This window comes from Bactrocera tryoni, chromosome 1, assembly GCF_016617805.1.
Source record: "Bactrocera tryoni isolate S06 chromosome 1, CSIRO_BtryS06_freeze2, whole genome shotgun sequence".
In the NCBI taxonomy this organism is placed as follows: Eukaryota; Metazoa; Arthropoda; class Insecta; order Diptera; family Tephritidae; genus Bactrocera; species Bactrocera tryoni.
This window is the reverse complement of record NC_052499.1, coordinates 20,998,355-21,022,362: the sequence shown is the minus strand read 5'-3', so window position 1 is coordinate 21,022,362 and position 24,008 is coordinate 20,998,355. Positions and strand designations below refer to the sequence as shown.

Sequence of the window (24,008 nt, the reverse complement as noted above, 5' to 3'; positions counted from 1 at the left end):
CAAGTTTTAGTTTATAATTAAAGATGTAATTATTGATATATATTTGAAAGCTTAAATATTATCATTTTATATATTTATTATAAGTTTAAACTGCTAATTTCTGTAGATGGAATTCGGCCGTCTGGATTTCTTCTTGCCGATCTGTGTCATGTCGATCTCAATGCCATTTGGCAATACAGCTGTATTTTGTTCGTAATTAATGAAAGCATTTTGTTGCAGCTCCTCTTCTGTTTCACGTGTGTTGGGATCGCATTTGATGCCGGTCTCATAGTGGTATTCACGTTTGTTACCATCGGGATCAATGTAGCCATAGGTGCCCCTACAAGCAAAAATAATTGTAACATTAATGTAGTTTTAGTTTTAGAAAATATTGCACTCACTTCGTAATGCAATCTGTGCCTATGATTTCCTCCTTGAATGAGCCATCATCATTCTCATAACCCCAAGTAATGCTGCCGTCCTCATTCTCCTCCCGCCATTTGCGTATTGTTTGCGCGACAGGACGTTGGCGACGCTGTTGTGGCTGTTCACGTTCATCTTGTTGCACTTGGTTATATTCAATGGCCGGACGTGCTGGTGCTGGACGTGGACGAGAGCGCACAGGTGCCGGAGCTGGTTGTGGTGCTGATTGCGCCTCATACTGTGGGCGTTGTTCACGCACTTGTGGACGTGTGCGTATAACATTGACGCGCTGTTGTGCCTGCTGTGGCAATGGTGCCGGTGCAGGTGCACTCTGTTGTGGACGCTCCAAACCAAAACGTTGCGCACCAAAGCTACCAATGCCGTAATCATTGAAAGCTGGCCGACTGTTGGACGTTGTGGCTGCTACAGGTGCAGCGGGTGTTGGCCGTTCTGTAAAGCGCGTTGATGGCAAGACAGGTTGCGGTGATGGTGCCAATATATGCTCATCATCTTGCAACAATTGTGGCAATGAGGGCGTATCATGTATGGTATTTACCTCACCGTTGAGGAAAGCATTCGCTTGCTGCTGAAATTGTGCCTGCTGCGCTTGCACCAATTGCTGCTCGCGTAACAGTTGTGGCAAGAAGACATCTGGTTGTTCGTCTTCAGCCGATTCGGTTACCGGTTTGGGTTCCTCTTGTATGCGCGGCGCTACCGACGGTATATAGGCGTTTTGTGCGCGCAAAGCGATTGGACGACGTACGCGTACCGGCTTATCATTGCGAAATTGTGAGCGTAGCGCAACTGCTGGCCCGGCCACGGGCACAGCGCCTGGTATGCTCAATCTAGGTGGAAATGGCCCCTGTGCTTCAACGACTAGCAGCAGCGAGGTTATGGCCAAACAGCTGGCAAACTAGAAAGTGAAATGGGAAAATGAATTTAGTTGCGCTTTATTGAAAAGAAAATAAATGCAGTTGTTAAAAATGTACATATATTAAACTTAAAAAGTTGAAAGTTCAATTTCAAAAACTTATAACGTTAATTGTGCGCGCACCTTTCACATGTTTACAAGATTTAGTAGGGCTTCGCAGGTGTTAATGCGCAAATTGGCCGCACCGAGGTAGCGCCACTCTAACAATAATTGCGCAAAAATGCTTTTAAATGAATTTATGTGCGTAAGTATGAGGTAATGGTAATAACAACCACATATGTCCATAATTTGATATATTGCCTCTAATATTTTATTGCCGTTACACTCTAATAACGCCACATAACACCTGTTCCGTTGCATTCATGTGGCAAGTGCCTTTGTGGCTTGACAAATATCTCAAACGTCGAACTTCTCTAATGAGTTGCATTTAACGGCTGGCTTTGCATCATACACACATAGATATATGTATGTATGTTAGTGCCCGCCAAGTCCACTGCTTAACTCGTTGAACGGTTGAATGACAGTGAAGTTATGAGCGCGCACGTAAAGCGGTCAAATAACTCATTAAGTTTGTGACTTACTTGAAATGTAGGCGAGAGTGCATTTAAGGGTGTTGTTGTTGCACATTTTTGTTGTGTAATTGGTTTGAGTGTAGGTGCTTATGCAGTTTGCAATGCAGCTAGATTAGCGTTAAGAATTTTCTATATACAAACTTGTATGTACATACAATATATGTATGTATATATGTCCATATTATATAAACTCACTTAGAAAAACCATGTATATATACGATACAAATTATTGTATAAGCTCGTTGATAGCTTAACGGTTACATATGAATAGCAATTTGTTGTGCTGTCCGGTATGAGCTTGCCTATGGCATTTTTTACGGTTTGAAAGAAAATGTCTGAATAATTTAAACTATACGTACGGTGGTGCGCATATAATTAGAAACAAATATTTAAAAATAATACGTTGAACTTAGTAAATGGTATTTTTTTTTAAATATTATATCACCTAAATTTAATGTCATTTCAAGCACTAAATTTTTGAGGCCCATAATTACATATGTACATACATATATCGTTGTACCCACGTAGCAGTAATGAACTCGAAAATGTTGAGATAAAGACGCAGAAGACCACAGTTTACAGAACCTTCCTCAACTTTAATATCATTTAACTGTAATGAATGATTTTTATCTGGCCAAGGACCGTCATCTCAAAATTATTTGGGGGATGCTTTTTTATTTCTGAATATTTTCAGAGCTTTGAGATCGAAAAGAGTCCAAAGCGATCCTATGATTATATTATCGAAAGAAAATCTTAAGAGTACTTTCTTTAAAAATCATTAATAATAAATTTGAGGCTTTATTTTGGAATTTGCAAGATTGCTGCTGTTGTGGTTGATACGATTATCCAAACCCTGCTTGGGGGAACACAATAACTTAGCAGCCATCGAAATCACTTAACGATAGGCCCACAAAAGGAGCTGCTTCGACGGGTTTGGACTATAGAGAGAGCGGGGTTAAATGATTTGGTTTCATTGGGAATGTGGAGTCTCGTTACATGCAGCACATAGATTTTGTATGTCAAGATATTTTCTGAATATATAGAAATTTAACCTGCTACAATACTCAGAACAAAATTGTGCTAGCGACACTCTAGGTTGTTCGCACTCCAAGTACGCTATTCACTGGAAGAGATTCAATGCAAGTGTTAATAGCTCCACTATGAATGGCGTTCAGTGCTTGTCGGAAGTTGTTCACATCAGTAATTTGGTAGGTATATATGTTATTTAAGTTCGTCGACGTGTTGGATGTTGGTATGGTTTCTGTGAAAACTTCCGAGCAGAAACTGCTTGGAGAGAAGTGTGTTATGCTTCTTTACAAGGCGCATGCGGGTCTCACTATGTAGATGCTCGATGGTATTTGAAACAATCGTGGACTGGAGACTGTCGAATATGAATAAGAATTTTGACATCATCGAAAGAAATATTGAGGTCCGTGTACTCATTCGGCCAGATGGTAAATATGGTGGCTGTGGATTTGTCAGGGCAGAGTTTTAGACCCCTAGCGCGAAAGTTTGAGGAGATTGGCGTTCACTTTTGAACGACGTCATTACCGTACATTCATCTGCGTATGCGGTAATATAAGCCTCTTCTGGTCGTTAGGAAAGCTCCGAAATATAGTGATTAAGCAGTAGTGGACAGAAGACACCACTCTGCGTAACCTCCTGATTAATTCCCTTTAATTTAGATTGTTCTCCTCGAAATAATACCGATAATTGTCGAGCGCTCAGATAATTCATGGTCCAAGTCCATATTGGTGTGTGAAGGTCGGGAGTAGCAAGGCTTAAGAGTTTTTACTACTGATGAAAGGAGAGTTATCGGGCGATAAGAAACTTCTAGCTTGGCAGGCTTCTCAGGTTTCAGTAGTGGGACCACTCTTCCGATTTTCCACATATCGGGTATGTGAAGAGTGGTCAGTGACAAATTGAGGATCAATTGAGGTGCGATAATTTATTGATAAGCTTGACGAGTTGAGTCATTTTAGCCGTTCACTTCTCTATCCTACCAGTTCCATTGGTCAAACAATTATATATTTTTCACCAATAAATTACGACGACAATAAAAGCAATTACTACTTAAACTGTTCATGTGTTTGTGCACCCATTATTCTCCTTGCAAAAACACAAAACTAAACCAGTTTCCCGGTAAAAAGTATGAAACATTTAATAAAAATCTTGACTTATGCAACAAATTTTTTCTAGTTTATATAAAAATTCCTAAAATAGTTCCACGCCACACCAATAATAACAACAACAATAGCGAGCGACAAGTGTCCACCCTTCATGTCTCGTACTTTTCTAAGCTCCATAACTGGAACTACTTCTTACACCTGGTTTGTTGGTTGGTGGCTATGTAATTAGCAAGTCGCGCTGCGACATAACGTAATACGCTAAAGTAGATGCTGACATAGCGGCTGCCGGATTCGAAAAGCTATCGTAAAGGTATTGAGGATTAGTTGCATACATACATACACACACATATAACATACATATGTTTAAGAATGTGATACTTAAGTATAACTGTATGTGTCGCTAATGTCAATTATTTGCAAGCGAATTTGCGCTGATTTCTGCTCAAATGCTCGGCCAGGTGCCGGACCAAGCGCCGCAGCAGCTGAAAAAGGGGCAGGCAGGCCGAGCTTGTCGCGCTTTTCGCGAGCCACAGCGCTACGTGCAGCTGTGTTAGTAGCTCGTTTTATTGCTTTTGTTGTTGTTGTTGTTACTCTTATAAATCCAGTATTTCATTAGTCAGCTCCATTTCTTGCAAAAGCCTTGTAGAAATCAAACAAGTTTTATGCAAAAAGCAAAAAAATACAAAAACAATAATAAATATTTGAAATATGTAACGCCGCACGAACCGCGGCAAATCGAACGGCAATGAGTTTTATATGAATTAGAGCAACACACTGCTGTTGATTGTACACACGAATGCATATATGTATGTGTGTGTGTGTGTATGGTGCTGGCGTATGCCAGTGGACTGCAAAATCATTCGAAATTGAAATAGTGAAAGAGTAAACAGCCGTTTACGATCCAATCCAATCAAATAGCTCCAACATTACATACAGTTGTGTTCATATTAATAGTACACACACACATATATGTACATATATACATATAGACATACAACTGTAGCACACCAGCTCGCTTTTGAACTCGCTTTGTGGTGAGGAATTTGCCATTGCATAATTTACGGTATATTGGCCGCTTGCAGAAAATGCCAAGCTAAAAGAAGGAAAACATGTGAAAATCACTCCGTTTACTGGTCAGTACGCGTTATTTCTGTTTTTCACCTTTCTTTTCATTGCATTGATTTCATTTTCATTTCAACGCTCGTAGAAATGTGTATATGTAAGTATGTATGGTATAAATATTGCTTGGCTTTTCGTTTTCGTTGTTATCCGGCATCACATTTGCTCGCGGAAATCAATTTCGCGGATGCGTCTGCGCGAATTCACTGTCTAGGACACGCATATACTTTGTTGCTTTATGTAATTGTAACATTTCTTTTTATGTGATTACCGATTATCTGATTTCTGACCTTTCTTTTTGGTATTCCGGTTTTACAGGTGTCTGATAAAAGTGGTGTTCATGTTGTTCGGATATGATACAGTTATTTGTTGATGGGTTATTTCATTTTTCTTTCTTCTAAAGGAAGGTGGCGAATCGAATAAGCAACTGGTATAAATATAATAAACTGATATCATTAAAAAGAAGTCGTCCTTCATTCGCCAAACTTTCGAGAGTACCAAGCTGAACAATCAATATATGAAGCAATCGAACAAACGATTCGTATAAATACTATAAACTGGTATAAACAAATATATTTAGATAAAGTAGCAACCGGTTATTACTATTTCTATGTGGTATTCTCATACTCGGTTATATTGTATTCAACTGGGCAGAATGGGCGAATCGAATAACCAACTGGTATAAATACAATAAACTGGTTTCATGAAAAATACGAATGGAGGTCGCCAAACTTTCGAAGTTATATTGTATTCAACTGGGTAAAATTAGCGACTGGTATAAATATAATAAACTGGTATCATGGAATAGAAGCCGTCCTCAATTCGCCAAACTCGAGAGTACTGATCTGAACAATCAATATACTTATGAAGCAATAGAACAGAGACTTAGGTCATTAGGCAGGGGAACGGTGGATAATAGAACACACGCCCTCACACGCGACTCATCAGAGAAATTTCAATCTCTACTCGGACGGATTAAAAAGGCTGAAAGAGTGAACGCTGGGATCTTTCGAGTGCAGCTAGATCTCAGCGACCATTCACTGCCGGAATGCTGCAGAAGTCTTTCTGGTCAAAAAAGTTGCTATTGAAGAAAAATCTCATATCGCATTGCGTCAGAGAATGTCCTTAGAAGCAGGGAGGCTATATACATATGTATATGCGGTTTCAGGCCATAAGGGTTCAGGAACACAATGTAATTTCTGAAAGGACTGACACAAGGATCATGGTGAGGTAGAATGCCTTTGGGGCATGCAGTATCGCTAAATCATGCGCAAGAGATCGGAAGGAAAAGTGCAAGCTTTCTACATACACTGTCTCGAAAAGAACTCAGGACGGTTGTTGGTTTAGTCACAGATTACAATTCATTGCCATCATATGAGAGCCGTCTGGGCATATTTAACGATGACATATGTATGCAGCAAGAGCAGGGAAGTAGGCATGAGAAAGACTCTGTTTATGTGTGGCCTTATTTTAAACCCGGCTTAGATATCCAGAAGATGCGCTGTTCAAGGAACTGGATGAAGTATCAGATTTAGATATCAAGTCTACATTAAATTTGGCAAAAAGCGTTGACTTCCTTCAAGTCATAAACTAAGCGTATTATTAATGAGCTATGAAGCAAGAAACTCCACTTTAACTGGGTGCCAGGCCACAATAGCATCGATAGAAGAGACTGATGTCTGGTGGCGTCATACGCCCGCAGGAAAGGGTTGAAAGAAAGGGTTGGTCTATCGGTGGTTTATTGGCCTACTCGATTAACCTAACCTATTGTACTCAAACATAAAATTTAATTATTTAAATTATTTTCTTACAAGACTGACCAGCTAAATTCCCCCAGGCCGAATGCCGGTTTACGAATTTTCGCCAAATTGAAATTGTGCAATACTTTTTAAAGCATTTTTATTTAGTTTTATGTTATTTTCAATCTCCGATTTCGAGTTTTTGCTACATTTGTGCTTGCGTTTTTATTTGCTGCTGAATATGCATGAAAAAAACGCTAAAGAAATAATCATAATAAAAGGCAACGGCCTAAAGGCGCAACGTTGCGTGGCGCATGGCTTGTGCTACTGATCTGGTGCGCCTTGCTCCAGCTTGGCAACAGTGGACCGGCTGTTATTGACACACATAAGCCAATAAGTGCACAATTGGATATCAGTGTGTACGTGTAATCCAATGATAAGTACCAGCACCGCTAAATAATTGACTAATTTTGAACTGGTCGCTGGTTGAACATTCTTTGAAAAAAATGCATGTCAAAAATTGTAGTTTTGTCTTCCATGCTTTGCAGTATATTCGCATTTAACCAGTAACAACATTTGTTTCTTTAATTTATTTTTATGAATAAAAGCAGCAGTTTTTCTCAGGTTCTGCGCTTGCGCGGCCAGCCGGCGAGCGTGATGCGGAAATTAATTGCTCTGCTGTGTTATTTGTTTCCCATTATTTCTAACTTTTGATTTGCCAATGAAGTGGCTTTCTCATACACTACACTGATATACATATAATTGTGAGTTAATAAATTTATGCTTGATCTTTTATTTTCCGGATTTTAGCGCCGTATTGTTTTAATGTGTTATTATGTTTTGTTTTTGTATTTCTTATTGTTTTACTAATGATTGCTTTACCGCTTCAATTGCTTTGACCGTTGTATTAAATACGCGGCCAATAATTATTTAATCAATACATTTTCATTACCATAATAATCTTGATAATCACACCTCAATGGCCGAGGCACCAAAGATTTGCGGAAAATAGTAATTAATAATAACCAAATTATGTATTTTAACGATTCAGTTAGTTTTATTTCACCCATGAATTTGAAACTTCTGATGTTTTTTCAGTTAGCCGCTAATTATAGTTTCGTAGTCAGGAAAATCCCACGATCCGATATCTCTCGGTTATTTACTACAACTTCGATGAATATTTTCGTATACAATTCTTTTTTATCTGCAATTTTCGTCTGTATATAAAGCAGATGTTGTCTTCGTCCATGCCTCTGCACTACATAGCAAGGTGGGAAAGATGAGTCACTTATAGAGTTTGGTCTTTGTTCGTCGAGAGAGAACTTTACTTCTCAATTGCCTACTCAGTCCAAAGTAGCACCTGTTGACAAGAGTTATTGTGTTGAAGGCTGACATTGTTAGTGTTAATTCTGGTTCCAAGATAAACGAAATTATTAACGACTTCCCAATTATGACTGTCCAACTGTGACGTGGGTGCCAATTCACGAGTGCGACGACACGAAATATTTCGTTTAGCCCTCGTTCACTATCAAACCCATTTTCTTCCTTATTCAGTCTGGAGGAAGCATAATCAATGGCGCGGTTGTTAGGGCCAATAATATCAATGTCATCGGCATACGGCAGCAGCTGTACACTCTTATAGAAGATTGAAGAAGGCGCACGATACGGAGCCGCCTTCTCTGAAGCCTCATTTGGTATCGAACAGCTTGGAGAGTTTCTTTTAGTATCGCTCAACGTCAGTTTACACTGCAGTTTTGATTTTGCAGTGACACCAAATTAAAACATTGCGGCAACTCCTTTTCATTCTGTCAAAAGCAGCTTTGAAATCGAAGAAAAGGTGGTGTGTTTCGTTTCTCTTTTCACGCGTTTTTTCTGAGATTTTACGCACGGTGAAAATCTGGTTAGTTATTGATTTTCCAGTCCTAAAGCCACACTGATAAGGTTCAATCAGTTTGTTGACTGTGGGCTTTAATCTTTCTCTCAGTACGCTCGATAGATCTTTATACATATGCCATGTTGAGGAGGCTAATCAAATGGTAGTTGGCGCAGATTGTGGAGTCTCCATTTTTGTGGATTGACTAAAGAACACTTAAATTCCAATCGTTGGGCATGCTTTCTACCGACCATATTCTACAAAGAAGCTGATGCATGCTTTTTATCAGTTCTTCGCCGACGTTTTTGAATAGCTTGGCCGGCAATCCATCGGCCTCGTTGCTGTTTTGGTCTTCAGGCAAGAAATTGCTATTCCAACTTCTTCATGGTCGGGCAAGGGAACGTCCGCTTCATCGTCATCGTTTGAGAAATCGGGTTCACTATATCCTGGCGTTATACTTGCACTGCCATTCAGCAGTTTGAAGGTGTTCCCTCATGTTGACATATGTTAGCAGATTCAGTACGAAAAAGGGTTGCAGAGACCTCAAAAATACTACTCAAATATTTTACTGTTTACCCTTTCTTTTCATCTTAAAAAATCTTCTAAGTAAGTCTTATTCTTGTATCTCAGCGGTTATGCGATGAGTAAACGTTCGCATGGTCTCCAACAAAGAATTTATTTGTTCTATTTAACCTTCTTGTCTTAATTGTAATTTATTCGGTGCTTCAGTTAAATCCTTGAATCAGCACATCTTGTGAATTTCAAGGAATCCCTGAATTACATATTTATGTACGAACCACTGAATGTAAACAACAAGGAACTATATTCATGCGTTCACAGATGTACATACATACATATTTTCCAATAAAATGTGTATTTTTTATAATTTCCTTACAAGCATGTATAAACAGCTCAATGTAGGCGTTCTGCAGTTTCTTCTCTAGCTTCATTAAACTTAATATACCTATGTGCCATTTGTGTAATTTTTATATTGAAGTATGCAAATTTGCCTTTATACCCTGTAGGAAATCTCAAACTTGTCAGAAAATGTCTGGTGCAAAACTAACCAAACTTTGCCCCCATAGTACCAGTTCATGGTAATATTAAAGGTTTTATGTAAATAGAGAATCTAAAATAGTTACCATAATTTTCAAGAATTTTAAATAGTTGGCAGCTCTGTTCAAAATTATTTACATTTGAAAACCTTCTTAAAAAATGTTAAACTGTATTAAATATTTCGTTTATCTAATAACATTTTTAAAAATAAAAATTTTAAATAATAAAAAAATTTAAACACATGGCAACCTTCTACAATAAATATTTTTAATTGTAAACTTTCTTAAAGCTATTATGTCCGATATCCATATTGTAGCAATGCTGTAAATTAAAATTATTTTTTCATTAAAAATGTTTAATAAGTGGCAACCTTCACACTTTTTCATCTCTATGAAAATAAATGAAATTATTAAGTTTGGTGATGTTTTGTAGTTAGCGGAGACAATTATTAAGATTATTTCATTTCAAATAAGTGGCAACCCTGCTCGAAAATATTTTAAATTACAGGCCTTCTTTAAGGTTGTTGAATATATTACAAAATTCGTTTATGTAATAAAATTTGTAAAATTAAAAATTTTAAAATTTTGGCAACCTTTTACGAAAAATATTTTTAGCTGTAAAGTTTCTTAAACTTTTTAAATTTGATTTTCATATTATCTCTGGCGTTTCCATAAAGAATTACCTACTCATTGAAAAAATTTGAAACATGTGGCAACCTTTTACAAAAATTTTTTACCTTAAACTTTCTTAAATCTACTAAATTTGATTTTCTTATGTTTAGAATTATTTTTAAAAAAAATTTCGAATATGTGGCAACCTTCTAATTCCTTTATCTTTATGAAATGTAGCTAAGAAATAAAGTTTTGTGTTGCCATAGGTATGTTGTAAGTAATATGAATTGTATTAAGTGCGTGACGAAATTTTGTTGCGTAACACAATTTCGTTGCAGTTTTTCAACTATATAAATTATGGAGCTGACTCTGTAGTCTATCAGAACTAAAGAAAAATTAAGCTGGCACAACAAACATATCACAAAAAGTCGAAGTCGCGTCACGGGCTCAGAAATTTTGCGCTTTCCTGCAGGGTACACCCTGCTGCCATACATATACATATAAGTATGTGTGTGTGTGTTAGTATGCGTGCCACAGATTTCTTAAAGCGAGTATTTATTGATATTGTTGCTATTAAAGCCATGGCAATTGCTGTCATATTGAGAGCTTTTCTTGTTTTCATTGTAGGCATCAGTGATGCTTGTTGTTATTGACTGTTGTTGTTGTGTAATTTTGCTCCATCACCGGCTACATATGCAGTTGGCCTTGGGCGTAGCCGCTGCTACGACTTTTCTTTCATTTTTTTCTTACTTTTCACACATATGTTACATATCTACAATGATTTATACATGTATGCATGTGTATAAGTGCATATGTTTGTATGTGTAAGCAATATAATAGTTTTCACACGGTTTCTCAACTCATTCACTCCTTCAATTACAATCAATTCCAATTACCACCTTCACGGCTGCCGATTACTACATGTATGTGTATATGTATGCCTGGCTGTGTGTGTGTCTCTGTATCACATATACATCAATGTATGTACATACATATGTATGTTAAAATGAATATGGGTGCTGCTATAATCTCACTAAATCACTCACTGACTAATAGCCATTGCAATACGTTGGTCAGCGAAGAATCAGCGTGTGCAGCGAATTGCCGATTTGTAAGCGTTTTGCTAGGTACCATTTGCCACACAAGCCGCCCTACAATTATACACGATGAATGACTAATTAAATGACTTGGTGACTTACCCAGCTGAGCCTCAGTCAATTATATATTTGCTTGTATGTATTAATGGTATATTCATATGTATATACATTTTTAAATATATATACATATATATATTAGGTACAAAATTACATACTTACATACATATGTATATGTGTATATGTATAATATATATCCGTTGTCTGCGTTTAAAAGTCATAACATATATTGTAGCAAAATCAAGTCAACTCACGCCCATTGAGATCGTTTATTATGCGCATAGCTTAACGTTTACATATGTATGTACATACATAGTACAAGCACATTTCAACAATTTTTGCATTGTCTGCGAACAACAATGGTTGAAAAATACGCCGCCAGCATACGACTTGAATCGGGCGTTATTCGCGGCTCGAAGCGCTGCGCCGAATTTTTCCGCAATTGCATTTACGATTCTTCAACTTGCTTGCATATGCTTGAACTTTGCATGGCTGACTCTTATAATTGCAGTCGCGTATGCGCAGAATGCGTAGGCCAGCAATGCATGTCGCCTAGCAGCAATCGCTGAATTTTTATGAAATCATATCGCTCCATCAGCGATGTTAAGCGAATTTTTGCTACATTGTTGTAGTGTATGGTTTTTGAGTTTTCTTATCGAATTATACATATGTACATACATACATATGTATATACTTACATACATAAAAAGATTATTTGTAATTTTGCTCATAAGTGCGTCAGTACGAAAATGGAGGAGTTGACAAAACTTATGTTTACATTAAGTTCGTGATTTAATTCCATTTTTCGTACGGGATGAATATTTTAAGTTACTGTAAACAACACAAAAAGCGCTCACATGTCAAAACTTTTTGAGTATTTATAACATCAAAGATGTCAAACTTTATGTTAAAGTTGTGAGTAGTCAGATTGCAACACTAGAGTTGCCAAATCACGAAATTTAATAGGCAACTCACTTATCTTGAACATTTTATACTATGTATGATTAGTTTACAACTTTCTCAAATACTTTTTTTAAAAGCATGTCGTACCAATTTTGTAATATTTTCAATATAACTCTATTATTAGGTGGCAACTCTACTTAAAAATATGTTCAATTTAATGCATTTTTTCCTTAATTTATTCTCCGAAGATGTTTTTAAATTTTGTAACATTTTCACTATATGTATCTTTTCGAAAGCTGGCAACTCTACAACGAAAGTCTTATGAATAATGTTATAAAATATCTTCAAATATTTTGATAAATTAATTATATTATCATTCATTGTGCTCACATTTTGTAAAATATTCAATATTACTTTTTTTTTATAAGTGGCAACTCTATCTCAAAATATGTTTCATTTAATGCATTTTTATGGATTATCCGAAGTAACTTTAAAATTTTTTAAAATTTTCACTTTTATTATTCTCCGAAGTAATTTTCAGTTTTTTTTTTTAATTTTCACTTTTATGTCTTGGGAAGGTGGTAACTCCGCAACAAAAACCTTATAAATGATCTTAAAAAATTCTTCAAATGTTTTCATAAATTCATTATATCTGTGGTCGTACATATTTTGTAACATATTCAATATTAATTTTTTTATTAGGTGGCAACTCTAAATAAAAATATATTTAATTTAATGTTTTTTTATATATTCTACGATGGAATTTTTAGTTTTTTTTTTAATTTTCACTTTAATTTTTTTCTAGAGATGGTAACTCCATAACAAAAATCTCATAAAATGTTTCATATAAACTCTTTATGTTCACATACATATGTATATGGTAGTATTTTTTCAAAATGTGGCAACTCTATTGCAAATAGTTTTAAATTACTAATAATACCATATTTTGTATTAGAAAATGTGTATATCCATAATTTTTCTATTTGAAACAGAATGAAAGACTTTCTTACTTTCATAAACATTCCATTATCTTCTTCTTATTTATTGGCGTAGACACCGCTTACCCCCGAGTTGACAACCAGCCACCATCTAGTGATGTCTTTGTCCTCAATAAGTTAGCCTCTCAGTAGTTATGGGCTTTTAACGGGCCATTACCTATTGTCAGTACGGCTGGGAGTTCCACCAGACGCCATCTGCAGAAGCTGTATAGAAGGGGATGAGCTGGTAACAACTCAACACTTCCATCTTAACTGTCCCGCGTTTGGGAGGTCAAGACATAAACACTTGGGTGCGCATACCTTCAGCCATTCCACCGAACTTATAGTTGGAACACAGAAGTTCTTCGTTTTTATGGCATCACAAAGTATTACATATAGCAGTTCACGTGCGATCTTTGATCAGCCATCTAAACTAACCTAACCCAACATACTTTTCAAAGCAACGCTATAATCTCCAAACATATTGTTCAGATCGGACCATTATGTATATATAATAACATATTTATAGTAGTCCCTTGAATATATCTTATCGGGAAAGTCTCTTTCAAGACCCCCAAATATTTAAACATCGTACGCAAAATGATAGCGACAATCTGTGAGCTTCTAGACTAGACCTTCTTAATACCGTTCGGAGACTTTCTCTGAGCAAATTTCATGCTACAATTAACATACTTTACTTTCAACTTTAAATTAAGCGCATTCCCTACACTGTACTCTACAATTCTCTAAATTCCTTTCGCTTTTTGTGTTTGCTTACATATTTACGTCAGCGCAATGTTATGCAATGTGAACGCCCAATTTCAATAGTTCATTACACACACGACGCGCATGCGCTACTCACCAGCTTACTAATGTGCAAGTACCAACTTGCGCTGGCCGCCTGGCGTGTTTGTTGCAAACTTGTTATAGTTTAAGATCTGAGTAGATTAGCGTCATAAATTTTATGCCACATAAAGGCAAACACATACTTTATATGCAGTAAGCGTACACGTACCCGTAATGTACATAAATATACAAGTATATGTACTATATTTACATTTACATATGTATGTGTGTAGCATTATGTACCCTAAACGACTGGCGACCAAAGCAAGCGGCAAGCTTGAATGCATTTTTAGGTTAGTAAGTGCATAAAATTGGTACAACAACATTGTTTGTAGTTATTGTTTTTGTTGTTACTTGTTTTGCTACAGTTTTCATTGGGCCCATTGTTTTGCTGCCACTTGTTTATTGCCGCCATTCTTGAAGGTTATTTACCTCGCATAACTCGGTTGCCTCACTGGCTGAGTAGCTGATTGCCTCTAAGGTCTTACCTTGGGGCTTTCCTCACGGCGTGCAGCCTTTGTGCCTTTGTTTATCCGCATTTGTGTGGCCTCTTCGGAGGCTGTGCAGAAATATCAATTTTGAACAGAGCTTTGCAGTGTCGCCAAACACAGACAGACGGCGGAAAATTTAGCATGGAAAAAAGCCAACAACAACAACAAGCACAAAATTGCATGCCTATTAAGTATGAGTTATTATCTAATATTAATTTTTTTCTTAAAAAAAAATTGTTTGCAATTTTACGACATCAGCTTTGGTATGCCATGCGGCGCGGCTGCTGCTTGCAACAAACGCACACATACTTGTACATATGCACTGCGCTCAAAAATTTTTGATTGATTGATCACAGCATCGATCAGTGCCGTTATTACATAGCAGTTAACTGTCATTTGTTTGGTGGCTTAGTAAAAAATGCTAAGCTAAATATTTGGTGCTTGCCTCAGATTTATTAACTTTTGACATTAAAACTTTTTATCGCATGCGATATATTTTTAGAAGTATATATTTCTCTATCAAGTTGACATTTGTTATTTACTGGCTTAATTCAAACAGCGAATTATTGCTTCATTGCAAACACCGTATTTTTGCGTGATTTCCGTCTTATTGCGCCCCTAACTGGCCGCGCATTTGTGTTGCCAACAGTTTTAATTAATGCGTAATCGGTTTGATGCCATTTTCTGACACTTTGTGCTAGGAAATCTCATGCGTTTTATGAAATGCGCAAAAATACACCGCATTGAATGGCTTTAAGCCTCCATTAGCTGCCTAAATTTGAAATGGTTTGTTAACTCTTAAGTGTGGCACTAACTTTAGTGAAAGGTTGCAATGAAATAACGGTAAAGAGTTACAATTGACCAAATTTACTTGCTAAAGGGTGATACATTTCGTAGTTCCCTATTTTTTAAAGAAAAATCATAGCTACTTTAATTTTAATGGGGAATGTTTATTATCATTCGAAAGTACATTCTTTGGAATTTATTTTTCTGAAGATTATCTCTTTCAAATGTTGGCCGCGGCTACCTGTCAGATGGTCCATCTTTGAGCCCAATTTTCGATAACTCGTTCGAGCATTTCGACTGGTCACTGGCGAAAGAAGCGGTTATCATTTCGCCATAACAGTCGCCATTACCGGTTATGTTCTCATCGGCATTATTTTTGAAGAAATATAGACCCATGATTCCACCGGCTCACGAACCACACCAAAACATTGTTTTTCCTGAGCAAATGACAGCTCTTGCTTGTTTACATACCTATTGGCCCAGAAATGAACGCCATTGCTTAAAAAAAACGCTCGAAACGTCGGATCTTCTTGGAACTTTTCAAAGGCTCATAAAATAAAGTGATGTGTGATGTACAATGCTGTAAATATGCTAACATCTTTCCAAGTAGTCGACAGCAAAACCAGTTTTGCTCAATTAGAAAATCTACTTAGTATCATAACCTAAGTAGTTGCCAGAAACCTGAAAACAGATAGCGAAAACTGGGTCACGCTGCGAGACGGAATCGCCAGCACCAGCAAAGGAACCTCTGCTCGGATTATGCCGTTACGGATACCCCGACCATTGCTAAGGGTTCCGGAAAAAACATTACGGCAGCGAAAAAGCTAAATTCTTATCGTCGCTTAGCAACGAAGATCACAGAGCGACACGATGACACAGCCCCTAGATTCTTATAAGTCATGTCTCAAAGGAGGGTGTAATTCGGAAGGGAGCTAAACTATAGGCGGTGTCTAAAGTGGATCTACTACTACGCTCTCGAGCTCGTGTATGGCTCTCAGCTGAACCCTCCACTTCTAAGGAAATTGAGGAGATGTTGCAATACTACAATCCTTCTTTACACATGTACTACTGGGGTGTAATTTGGCTGGAGAAGACTGATGAACCTATCGGTAAGTGCTAATTCCCCTAAATAAAGAGTCCCTAGTTCTCTAAGATACACCAAGGGGTCATGCTTTATATCTTTGAGTGGATAGTTCTGTGGTCACAGGAAATATAGAACCACCATTTAACGGAACAGTTTTATACCCTTGCTACATGTTTCACAGAGTAGAATAGTTTTCTTCACCGAACGGATCTAAGTATTGAGATAGATATTGAGTTATGCTATATAAATGCTCAGGATGATGAGACGAGTGAAATATGTGTGAGTGTCTGTCTGTCCGTCCGTCAGTGCAAGCTGTAACTTGAGTAAAAAATTAAGATATCTTGATGAAACTTGGTGGACATATTGCAATTCTCAACTTTTTTACGTTACATGTAGCTCAAATCGGAGGATGTACCCCGTCGAGAAAACTGTTATGTTAAAAACTATATGAGTACGATAAATCTATAAAGAATGCGCAGGACTCATAAATTTTACATCCGAGAGTGGCTTTATAGGAACAAATGGGTTGAATAGGGTAATACTTCCAATAGCCTGTATACACCTAATAGAAAGATCGGGATCGAATTGAGGTTGATCATACATCATATATCGGTCAATATGTGATTTATCTTAACCAATTGAGAAAGCGTGTTTTCTTATAGCGGCGCATATTTGCGGGTGAAAACTTCCCTGTCTTTAATCATTGCGAAACAAGAGTAGAAATGTTTGTTTATACTATAAGGACTTTACATGTTATTGTATCAATTGGCATATATACATACATTCCCTAAATCATGGCAAAGAGCTTGACATCTCCCCGCGAGTCCGTACGAAATCACATTAGGCTATGGAATGCGGTCTTGCTGACTTCCCGATAAAGTTGAATTTTTTCAAGAAAAGTATGTATGTCTCTTTGGACATGCTCCCACATTCATAGGGAGCATTATAACCCGTTGACACATGGGTTTATGCGTTTGACATACAAACAAGTTCACAATCATCTTATGGAAGCCGTTTTATAAATATTTTGTGATGTAGGATGACTTCCCGGTACTTTTTTGTCACAATATACATAGCCCCTCAATGGAATCAATTAACGAGCATTGTATTAGTATTTAATTTTCAGTTATATTAACAAATAGAAATTGTAAACTATGGGTGCGCTTTTCTTGCTAAATTATTTATAACGGCATATTTCTGCGAATAAATCAATTTTTTAATTATAGAATAAATTTCCTTAGATTTCTTCTAATGATTAGAGGCTTGGTAAAAATCGATTTTTGTGAGGAAAGAAAAATTTTTAAAGTTAAATTTCTAGGATTTATAATTATATATTTAAGCATCATCCGAAAATTTTTGGATACAAAATCTTTGATATTCTGGCTTTGGCAAGCAATTGCCCGACGCATATCGAATGTGTATTCGTCAGACGGCGGACAGGATGCAGGTCGTAATTTCTATTGGAAAGAAAAATTCAAAGAGATTCATATTTGTTAATAACATCTTCTAGTTATTAAGAAAGTTCCTACCAAAATACTAAAATTTGAAAAATTGAAAAAGTGTTTTGACCAAAAATCTTTATATTTTTAAAAAATATGTTCAAACTTGACTCCTTTTTAGTTTTAATAGAAGATAATTTAATGCCTTAGATAATTTTAAAAGAGATTTAAGAAAAAAAAAAATCGATTTAATATAGGTGGATACTTCAAAAATGTTGTATAACTGCTTTCTATTCCATCTACATTTGATTATGCGTATATCCATTTAATTTATACCAGTATTTTGTACGATTCGTCACATTTCAAATTTTGTCGAATTGGGTTTGGCAATACCATATAGTCAGATATATTTTCAGAAACTTACATTAATTGCTTCATCAACTGACACCTGCAGTGCGACTGTTATTGCCTTCATTCAAAATAGCTGTTTAATGGGGCGACTTCTAACCTCCAAATATTAGCTACTGCAGGTTATACGCATTAACGATGATATACGATATGCAATGTTAAACACATACATATGCACTTGCATTTAATGCTTTTATTCAAAATTTGTAGCACTTCGAATGAATTGGCAAAATTTTCTAATTAACTGCTCCACATACACGCATGTGAATAAAATATTACAAAATTGTAAACAACTTTCAGTTGACCTTCAAAATTGACAATACTAAAGTAATTTGGCGAAAGGCCAGCGGCTTTTTGGATTAAAAAAACATTTGAAAAGATTTTTTAAATTTATTTTTCTGTTGATACAAAACAGCAAACGCGACCATAAATCATAACAAAAAAATAAAAAAAAAATTAAATAAAAAAAGTTTTCTTTGGTCAACTTCTGCTATTTATTGGGCGCGCGGACCTACCCAAAACTTCAAAGCTCATTGGTTAAAAACCTAATTTAATTTTTACGCTGACTTAAGCACTGACACCTTACTATCATTAAAACACGGTGCTGTTATGGATTTCCCTGTTAACTGTTATTTGGAGGCGTGAAATTGTTTTGGGTGCTGCCGGTAATTGAAATTTGCAGCAAAGAAAAAAATTATGATTGAAATCTATGCTTGTTGTTAAATTAAATAATTAGTTTAAAACATATACATGTACGTATATGGTATGGATAGATGATTTTTGTAGTTTCACATATATTTCAGCAATTTTTTTCACCCAAAAATCAAACTTGAAAGGTGTGACCAATTGCGATACGCTTGCAAAGCAATAAATTCAAGTATTTTGCCCTAACTCACCCGTGAGGCCGCGACAAGTGAAATAATTATGCAATTTGGCGATTGTCAATCCACAAAGTAATGGTGGCCATTAGCCAACTATTGCTCTCATATGTTTTATGTATGTGTATAGATATGCAGATGAAGCGAATCGGTTGATGACAAATTTTTTCAAAACTTTTTTCGCCCGTTGCATAATTGTTGCGCTTATTTTGCTTACTTCGCTCTGGTTGCATATTTTTCATCATGCATGCACAACTTTTTATAAAGTCATACATTTATATACATATGAACATATTACATATATACATATGCATGATGATGTCATTAAAATGCAGTAAAATATTTTAATAGAGTCAGATTTTCTTGCATTTTAAGTGAGCGATTTATTGTAAGACAGTGCTGTGCATGTGAATAAGACACTTTGTTTAAATATTAAAAATTTTGATAATTTCAGTTACAAACTTCTGTATATATTTAAAGAAATGCAGGAAAAAATTAAAAATAGTTATTCTAATTGAAACTCTCCTACAAATATTATTCTTCATTTTTAGTAAACTTAATTTGAGTTAGCGCTTAATATGCTCCCGCATCATGTGACCATATACATATGTGTATACTCGGAAAATAGCATCAAGTTCTGCTATCAAATTTAAGGAACCAGGAGGCTAGAACCGGAAAGATTATGGACATAGCGCTATCCTGAACCAGCTAATAAAAGAAAGATAAATTCCTCTAAGGTTAGATTTCAGTTGTCATTGTCGCGTGAGGATGACCTACAGACGTGAATGGAGAAGGGATTTGGTAGGGGAGAAGAATATCTATCTCTATCTATACCCACAGTATCAAAATCAACCACGGAGTAGAAGCGCGGCTATAATACAATAATCTTCGCATAGCTCTTTCTTTCCGTATGTCAAATGCAAACAGTATCTTCCATGCGGAAGTCTAGGTATAGAGTCGGCATGTGAAGTTCTATTGAATAACTTTGGTTATACGCGAATAGTCAGTTGGCATTGCTGGCCTTGGCGACATCACAAATTAATTCCAAATTAGTCAATAACTGCTAAAAGGCTTAAGCTTCTTGCCATTTGTAGATAATTTGCGTTCTCTGTCACAGGAACATTTTCGGCAATGAAACGGCAGACGAGTTGACAAAGCTAATAATCTCTTTCAACGAATCCGAGGCGGAGTCAATACCGCTGAGAACGATCAAAAGAGAGCTTGATAACAATGCAGGCATGGCACAAATATGACAGGAATAGAACCACAGGCCTTTTATATATTTAGGTCCAGGAATAGTATATACAGATTTATAACAGAGCACCAGGTGTTCTGAGAGTTTCCGCTAAAAATGGGCCTGCCTTAAGACAATATTTACCGCAGTTGCAAAATAGAAGTGAATAGTTAAACCGTTCTCCACTTTCTCTGTGAAGGTCAGCTCCATCACAAAATCAACTAAACATTGAACTGATAGATATAAATTAATTGAGGTTTTGCACTGCGATCTATGGTCTATTGTGCTTTCTCTTATATCACATATGGCAGGACTCTGAACAATTCCTATATATACAATCAAGTCTCGAAAGTACTTCAGGACGGTTATTGGCTTAATGACTGGTCACAACATACTGGCATCACATGCGAGGCTTGGTATCAATGATATGCATATACAAGTGCCGGGCAGAAGGCCCTGGAACCTCTCCCTGCTTCTGTCTGGGTTTATTTTGAACTCAACTTAGTTACTTAATAGCTTTGTAGTACAAAACGCTAGTTGAATTATTAAAATTAGGTATCAAATCTCTCTTAATTTTCGCAAAAAGCGTTGAGGTCCTCCATGTGACATTACAAAGGGTCAGTAAGTCTATGTACGGCGTGACACTCAGCCTGTATAACCTGTACTAACCTATATATACAATTAAGACAACTTGCTATAACCTATAAAATAACAGTATTATTGCATCTTCAAGCACAAAAAAAGCAAGAGATAAAATGCTCTTTTGATTAGGGTCTATGCATTAGCTACTAAATTTCTCGTCCTACGATGCCGGTACAAAGTAAACTATTATTGGCTGTCCATGTCGCCGTATTGATAGATTTTTAACTCTACAGTCGTAATAAGGTACTCAAATTACTGTTTGTACCCTATCTAAAAGTTTTCACCCAACAGTTTTGGTTGCCAGCAGTAACAGTTGAAGCATCCTCAGTTCATGTTTGGTTGTTGAAACTATTTGGCTGGACAAAATGCTTTCAAAATTGGTTCTAAGCTGTACAAAAGTGTATTCATAACAAAGAGAATATTTTTCTTTAAATTATAATACGACTTTTAACTAGAAGTGCCACTTTTAGGAAGTAAAAATGAAAGCATAGAGTGACATTTCTTCATACATATTAATTATAAATAGTTTCAGAGCCAGCCTTTTTAAGTCAGCGCATTCTAACTGGATAATGTCTCCCAGAAAGATGAAATCTTGAACAAAGATCAGGATATTTCTAATAACTTTTCATATAGGACAATACTTAAGTGTAGATTCATTCTTCAAAATCTCCCTTGAGTTATGTAGAAAACTACATTGATGGAAAATACTGTCAGAAGAGAGAAATGTTTTAAGGAATTTGAATTTGACGCGTATAATTTGTACCGACTGGAGATTATATCTGACGAAGGACTGTTGCTAAAACAGTATTCATCGAAACTATATTCCTTTTATTGTTACAACAACAAAAAAGGGTTATAACGATGTGGATTTTTAAACAACTATTATAGCTTATTGATTTTTTTGCTGTTCTGTGTTAACGTTAGTTTTATATTTTTTAAATCGAAGATAAAAATGTTATGTTACAAGAGCTTAAAAGAACATTTTAATGAAACATTTGAATAATTTATTGAGTTGCATATACTAAATATTACAGTTTGATTAGGAAATTCATGAAAAATTGTTGTTAATTAAGAAAATACATTTCCATGATATTTAAATATTTTACACGGCACACCGAACACAACGTAATTATGTCATAAAAAAAGAGACTTGAGCTTAAAATTTAACTATTCAGGTTAGTTGCGCACGAAATGACTTACAAAGTCGACGTAAGTCATTAATAGCATTAGCGGCAACGATAAAAATATCTATAATCTGTCTTATGCAGATATGCAACAATTGTACTGTAAAACAAAAACAATGCACGCAATAATTTCGAACGAAAACGAGATCATAAAATTGGTAAAACACCCACTGGGCATTACGTTCGCCTGGCAGTCGGTCCAACAAATGACAATAAGCTGGACTGTAAGTCTTTTGGATTGTCACTCACACGCTCATAACTCGCTGTAAAATCAGCTATGGTTGCCACACGACGTGCAATGTGGTTTGAGATGAGAAAAAAAACACACAATAATAACAATAATAGTTACGATAAAAAGTTAAAAAATAAATAAAAAAGTAGAAAAACAAAAATTATAATGAAAAAAAAAGTTATTGAAAAAAATATTCAAAATAATAATAAAAACAATTATAGAAAATAAAATAAAAGTTAAAAATAATAAAAAAAAATTAAAAAAAAGTAAAAATTAAGAAAATTATAAAAAGAAATGTTAAAAATTATAGAAAAAAGTTAAGATAAGAAAAAAATATAAAAATAAAAATAAAAAAATAATTGAAAAAATACAACAAAAAAATGGCAATAGAAAAAAAAGTTAAAAATGTGAAAAAATAATACTTGATAAAAGAATTAAAAGTTACATTGAAAAAATAGAAAAAAATAAAAAGCGAAAAACTAAAAAAAATTAGAAAGTGAAAAAATAAAAAAAAACTCAAAGGGAAAAAATAAAAAAAACAGTAATTGAAAAAAATGCGAAATAATAAAAAAATACAAAAATTAAAAAAAAAAATAAATAAAAAACAAAAATTTAAGAAAATTATAACAAAAAATAATAATAAAAATACAAAAAAATAAAATTAAAAAAATAGTAAAAATAAAAAAAAAAAAAATAATCGAAAAAAATTACAAAATAAAATAAAATAATAATTGTTTGAATTGTAGAAAAAATTAAATTTCAAAAACAGAAAAAATAATAATTAACAAAAGAAATAAAATTAAAAAAAAATATTATAGCAATTTGTCTGCTGGTACAACACACAAACTCAAAAACGTTTCTATTTTTTTAATTTCTTTTGTTGTTGCGCGCTTAACGGCCTAAAAATGTTGCAAAATCACTTCGTTTATAGTAACACGTAATGCAATAACGAGAACAACTTACCACAAAATGTTGCACTTGCATATTTGCACGCGCCAAGTATTACTCCAATTCCGCTGTTGGTTATTTACAATTATTTGTTGTTGTCGTTTGCGGTTTGCGACGTGTTTAACTACTTTTTTTGTAATTATTAAACTTTAATTTGTGTTCAAAGTAAGCACTTCCGGTTCTAATGCGCAGGCGCACACCAACACAGGCACTACACAAACACACAGCCAAAGTGTATAAATTTATAGCGTTTTTTGATATAATCACTTGCTTTGTCTTTCACTTCTTGCTTTTGCACAAATTTGCAGCAGTTTCTTTGCGGCTGGGCGTTTACTAACGGATTAGTGGTTTTGATAACCGTTTCGTTGAA

At 35.4% G+C, this 24,008-nt stretch overlaps 1 protein-coding gene across 1 annotated transcript; it reads right to left on the bottom strand.

Moving 5' to 3' along the window:
- Window positions 1-4: 4 nt before the first annotated feature.
- LOC120766376 (translation initiation factor IF-2) lies at window positions 5-24,008 on the bottom strand. Its single transcript, XM_040091810.1, has 3 exons — window positions 23,654-24,008; window positions 381-1,315; window positions 5-319 (listed from the first exon to the last, which is right to left on the bottom strand). The coding sequence occupies exons 1-3, from the start codon at window positions 23,672-23,674 to the stop codon at window positions 94-96; spliced, it is 1,182 nt and encodes a 393-aa protein (XP_039947744.1). The 5' UTR covers window positions 23,675-24,008; the 3' UTR covers window positions 5-93.

Coding starts and splice junctions, on each gene's coding strand:
- LOC120766376 (XM_040091810.1), bottom strand. CDS start 23,674: ATGCAAGTGCAACATTTTGTG. Junction 1,316..23,653: donor TGCAAGTGCAACATTTTGTG/GTAAGTTGTTCT, acceptor TTCACTTTCTAG/TTTGCCAGCTGTTTGGCCAT. Junction 320..380: donor GGCACAGATTGCATTACGAA/GTGAGTGCAATA, acceptor TTTTGCTTGTAG/GGGCACCTATGGCTACATTG.